This window comes from Equus asinus, chromosome 17, assembly GCF_041296235.1.
Source record: "Equus asinus isolate D_3611 breed Donkey chromosome 17, EquAss-T2T_v2, whole genome shotgun sequence".
Classification (NCBI taxonomy): Eukaryota; Metazoa; Chordata; class Mammalia; order Perissodactyla; family Equidae; genus Equus; species Equus asinus.
In genome coordinates this window covers 36,866,706-36,872,955 of record NC_091806.1, presented here as the reverse complement: position 1 = coordinate 36,872,955, position 6,250 = coordinate 36,866,706, and the positions used below count along the sequence as shown (strand labels likewise).

The window sequence follows — 6,250 nt, the reverse complement described above, 5'->3', positions numbered from 1 at the left end:
GCACAGTTGAAAGCAGCTTCATAGGTTTCTGTCATTTTTAGAGTGTCATGTTAACAGAAAATAATAACAATGTATCAATTGTTTTCTTAACCATATTATCCAATGACTTGAGCAGAAATGAGTTAGAGGTGATAGTCATTCACTGAGTTTTGTAATTCAACAATTTTTATGAGTGTTTTCTCTGTTCTACTTTCTGGGCCAGATGCTGGGGATATAATAAATAAAGCATAATTCTACTGAGGGAGACAGGAAGAAGGAGGACAGGGAATTAGAAACCAGGTCATGAGTTCTGTGCTCAAGCTAAGCCCAGGGCACTGAGGGAAAGCAGTGAAGGCATGGCAAGCAGGCCTGTGGTTCAGAGGAAGGTCAGGGTAAAGACCTTTCATGAGGTCACAGGACTCATGGTTGTTGAGGTCTATATTCTAACTCAAGCTGTGCTAACTTCAAGGCATCTGCTCTCAACCACATGAGTGTGGGCTTTAGATGGAAAAATATTCAGGTAATAGTTATGTAATTTATCCTATAATAGAATCAGAGGAGGAACTTAATTTGGATTGTTTACTTCACTAAGATGTGATTACTTCATGAAAGAGCATTATTTCTCATATGTGTCTCAGCTCCATTCCTGGTAACAGGAATGTAGTGGGAATGTCTGAGTATATATATTTTTACTTTTCTTACTGATACTTTTATTTAGACAATTAGAAATTCTGATGCAATTTTAAGAAAGAACAGAGAGGGGCCAGCCCAGTGGCGCAGCAGTTAAGTGTGCACATTCTGCTTCGGCGGCTCGGGGTTCACTGGTTTGGATCCTGGTTACGGACCTTGCACCACTTGGCAAACCATGCTGTGGTAGGTGTCCCACATATAAAGTGGAGGAAGATGGGCATGGATGTAATCTCAGGCCCAGTCTTCCTTAGCAAAAAGAGAATTGGCAGCAGCTGTTAGCTCAGAGCTAATCTTCCTCAAAAAAAAAAAAGAGAAAGAACAGAGAGACAGATCCCAAGTTAATCTGTTTCCCCCAATGATCATTTCACAGTCTATACGTATATCAAAATATTGTTGTACTTATATATATATATATATGCCATTTTTATTTGTCAAATACACTACAATAGAGCTGGAAAAAAAGCCCCAGAACAATTCCAATGTGATAAAATTGTCTGAGTGTATTTCGATTCTGATTTCTTTATTTCTTCCAAGACTGTATTGAAGAAGCAATAAACACCTCTCCAGCTAACAATTTGATTTCTCTACTTTCTTTCATAACATGAAACCTATCTTTTCACATTATTATTGCATGCTGATCAGAATCTTCGAAAGTCATGTGTTATCTTGGTAGAAATATAAAAATTATTTAGAAATCCTTTACGCAATACAGTTTACTTGATGGACATTTTCAAAGGTGGTGAGGAGGAGTGAGCAACCAGTCTATCTCTCAGCAGAAGGCACAAATCTTCTCTTCAATCTCCTCATGGCTGACATCATCTCCTGGTTCCTCAGAGTGTAGATTAAAGGGTTCAGCAGAGGCGGGATAACAGTGAGGGTGACGGAGATGGGCTTATCCGTGGGGAGGGCAGTGAAGGGCCGGGCATAGACATAGATGCAGGGCACAAAGTGCAGGGTCACCACAGTGATGTGTGCGGTGCAGGTGGAGATGGCTTTCCTCTTGCCCTCCCCTGCCTGAGACCTCAGCATCATTAGGATGACCGTGTAGGACACAAGCAGGAAGATAAACCACAGTGTGGTGAACAGCCCACTGTTGGAAATCATCAGCAGCTCAAGCATAAAAATGTCAGTACAGACGAGTTTGAGGACCTGGGGGACATCACAGTAGAATGTGTCAAGAACATTGGGTACACAGAAGGGGAGGGGCAGCAAAAGGGCAATCTGTACGATGGAGTGGACAAAGCCCCCCACCCACGAGGCCACTATTAACCCAATGCAACGGCCTCTACTCATGATGGTCACGTAGTGCAGGGGCTTGGAGATGGCCACATACCGATCTAAGGCCATCAGTGACAAAGAAAATACATCCACCCCTCCAACAAGGTGGAAGAAAAACATCTGAGTGAAGCAGCCATTGAAGGAGATGGTCTTTCTCTGTGACAGAAGGTCCACCAGAACCTTGGGAGCTGTGATGGAGGAAAAGCAGATGTCGGCAACAGACAAATTACAGAGCAAAAAATACATGGGGGTTTGAAGGCGAGATTCACAAGTCACAGTGACCATGATGAGGAGGTTTCCCAGCAGAGTTGTCACATACACCCAAAGCAGGAAAAGGAATAAGACCCAGTTCAGTTCTTGATTCTGAGTTAGGCCAAGGAAAATAAATTCTTTGACCCTGGTACAGTTTTTCAGCTCCATTGAGTCATTTTCTTTGTCTCACTTTTGTTTCAAGCTATTTCATTTGAAAAGACTTGGCTCTTTATTTTGTTTTCTTCCTAAGCACTAAGAATGAAATTCAGAATCTTCTTCATGTGATTGTGGTCTTTGCAATTTGTTGAGTTGTCCAAATTTTTAAGATTTCAATCAGTTTGGTGATCAAATCAAAATATAACATGAAAAGTCATTCAATATTTCTTTACCTATAAAACTATTTTTGAAGAGAATAAGCATTTATGTTAAGAAGTGATGTTTACACCGCACATTTTAGTTAATTAGTTTATTTTCAGTTGTAAACTGTATTATTTTTTCTGTATTACTCACAAATTGATTGAATGTCAGGAACTGTCTGAAGCATAAATACAAAGATTAGGAAAACATGGTTCCAGGCATTGTAGAGTCATAGTCTACAAGTTTAATATTCATATGAGCAAACTCTGTGTTGCACTTCAACAGGGTTTTGTCTTGCTAAAAAAAAAGATATCACTCTGTTTCTCATTGCGATGTTGATGTCACATGGGTCAGTTTCCTTGCTGTTGGCTTGTTGTGTTGAATTTCTTAAAATTGCAACCTATTGTTCCACGTACGTAACTTGTCATAGTGATTACCTTACACTAATCAGATTATTTGCTTAATAAGTATTTTAAAATATTTAAAATTTACTATTGGGAAACACATTGAAACCATATGTAAATCCAAATCTCAAAGAATATTTTTAATTCCTTTTATTGTGATAAAAACACTTAAACACGAGAGCTACCCTCTTAACAAATTTTTGGGTGCACAATACAGTATAGCCATAGAGCTGTACAGCAATTCTCTAAAACTTATTCATTTTGCATAACTGATGTGATCCTTGCTTGAATGTGGGGGAGAGAGTGAAGACAGTGACCCACTTCTGAGAGGTGGTGCATACACAGTATCAACCTCACTCTCCTCTGCCTCTTTCCCTTTGTGATTCAAAGCCAAGAGAGTACAGGCATCACACAGCAGGTAGCAATGTACACATCTTTAGAATAACGCCTATTTTTTATAAGCTGTTATTGATCATTCTCAGGAAATTTTATAATTACTATTTGCTCCACCTTACACTTAGAAAGTGAACATTTATTGCAATGTTCGAATGTATACGAACAAATGAGATCACATTGCCAAAGTGGTTACAGCCTAGCAAAAGTGGATGATTTGCATAAATTGATGAACATAATGCATGGGAAAATGTAAAATGTCAAGAGAAAAGTAGAGGTAGATTTGGGTGAGATAGGAGCGAACCTAGGAGATATGACTTCCAGCAGTAACAAAAGCTACTACTTTTTGAGTGTTTACTGTGTGTGAATAATTATGAAATGCTGATTTATTGAATTTTCACCACCATCTTTTAGGAAGTATTAATGTTATTCTTCTTTTTCACATGGAATATATTATGCATCTATGTTTGGCTGAAACAAAGGGGAAGATGGAAAAAAGGATGGAAGGAACAGTGTTTTGTTTCCCCCTTCAATCTTATTTATATGGGGTCTAATTTTGCATAACAAGAGTATTTGGTAAGGCCTGTTTGAAGATAAGAATTTCACAGAAAGGGGCTCCAGAAAACCAATAAATGTTGACCTTAGACTGAGGCTGCCTCATCAATAAGCAACTCAAAGGATCACAGCAAATGGGTGATGCCTTCTCTCACACTGAATGGACCACATTTCTGAATCCCTCTTAACACATCACCTCTCTTCCAATAGTTAACACCCACCTTTGTTGTTTCTGTCACTGAGAAGATCATCTTGTCTCTGAAGCATTTAATATACCTGGAAAATATCAAAGTCAAACTATTTATACGTAATCAATAACGACATCTCAATGTCACTATCCATAACTTTAACTTTAGCTAAAGCTTAACATCTTTACCTAATACCTTTGATTCTGAAACTCCAACTGCTGATTGTATGTTAGTACGTACAGAGCAGAACAGAACACTGGTAATGTTAATTTGGAAAATATTGTTTCTGAAGGCAGAGCCTTTTGGAAGGCTAGATATCTTAGTGTCTTTATTCTTCTCTCAGGAGAGAAAGGGCAGATTCAAAGAATCACATCTTCTTGAACTTCCAGTGTCCCTGTCTTATGTGCAAATCCCTCAGCCTCAGGCTTAATATAAGAATTGCAAAGGGAATAATATTGGACAAGGAAGCAAAAGTCAAGTGCCTGATTCAGCTTTTGATGATGAAGTTTCATCGGGAGTTATTAGGAAGTTACTGAGACATGCACATGTGTAAACACACATACACACACACAGACGGACACATTTTGATTAGTATCCAAACTACTTAGAGTCAGTAGAGGAAATCTATCTTCTTATCCATAGCTGAATCAGAACTTTGTTAAAACATGCCACATGCTGTGCCTGAGAGTACCAGGGTCCAGTTTTCATGGCTTGTGAGGCTCAAAGGACACTATATATAAATGAGCTTCAATTAGATTGCCAAAAAAATAGTAGAGAACTGGACCTCAAATCCTTTGCTACCACTCCAGTTTCTAATTACACACAGAATTGTTATAGTCCCCTGACGTTGCTATAAGTCTCCACATGTAGAGAAACATGACTTAGATGACTTTGGGGAGTGCACATTTTTCCTGTTTTCCAACACTTTACTCATATGGAATCTCTCAATTTGGATTACCGCTAGATAAGTATGTTAGTAAAGCTGTCAACAAAATCGCAATAGTTATTTAAGATTAACTCAGATTATTGAATGGTTTGATCCTATGTAGAATGCACTTCCACTGTTTGCAGAATGCTGATGGGTTTGGATTTACCTGCTTTTCCATCTTGTTTTAGCACATTAAACTAGTCTACACAGATTTAAAACTGCTTGAAACACGTTGTGTGTTTTAGGTGGGTAATTCCTTCTCCCCCCAGCTTTACTGAGATATAATTGGCATATATCATTGAGTGTGTTTAAGGTATACAATGTGTTGATTTAATACATTTTTGTGTGCGAAGAAGATTGGACCTGAGCTAGCATCTGCCAATCCTCTCATTTTGCTTGAGGAAGAGTGTTGCTGAGCTAGCATTTGTGCCAATCCTCCTCTGTTTTGTAAACAGGATGCCTCTACAGTATGGCTTGATGAGCTGTGTGTAGGTCTGCACCCGGGATCTGAACCTGCAAACTCCAGGCTGCCCAAGCAGAGCGTTCAAAGTTTACCACTGCATCACTGGATGCCCTGATTTGGTACATTTTTAAATGGAAAATGATTATCATCTTAGTGTTAGCTAACACTTTCATCACCTCACTGTTCTTTTTGGTGGTGAGATCATTTAAGATATACTCTCTTAGCAACTTTCAAGTATTGTTACCACAGTGTTAACTATAATCACTATCTGTACATTAGATCTTGAAAACTTACTCATCTTATAACCTGAGTTTGTATACTTTGACCAACATCTCCTCACTTCTCCCACTCTCCAGGACCTAGTAACTTCCATTCCCTCTACTCTGTTCCTATGAGTTCAGATTTTTAGATTCCATGTATATATGTGGTCATACAGTATTTGTCTTTATCTGATTTCGTTTACTTTGAATAATGCCCTCAAGGTCTATCCATGTTGTTGCAAATGGAAGGATTTTCTATTTTTTATGACTGACTACATCTTCTTTATCCATCTATCCATTGATGGACATATAGATTGTTATTATATCTTGGATATTGTGAATAATGCTGCAATGATCATAGAAGTGCTGATACCTCTTCAGGATCTTTAATTTCATTTCCTTTGGACATATACCCAGAGATGGGATTGCTGGATCATATGGTAGTCCTATTTTTATTTTTTTCAGAAACCTCTATAGTGTTTCCCGTAGTGGCTGTGCCAACG

General features: G+C 38.5%; 1 protein-coding gene across 1 annotated transcript; it reads right to left on the bottom strand.

The window, feature by feature from the left end:
• Nucleotides 1-1,431: 1,431 nt before the first annotated feature.
• LOC139040696 (olfactory receptor 4D10-like) lies at nt 1,432-2,367 on the bottom strand. The gene has a single exon (XM_070487448.1). The coding sequence runs from the start codon at nt 2,365-2,367 to the stop codon at nt 1,432-1,434; it is 936 nt and encodes a 311-aa protein (XP_070343549.1).
• Between the last annotated feature and the right edge of the window lie 3,883 nt (nt 2,368-6,250).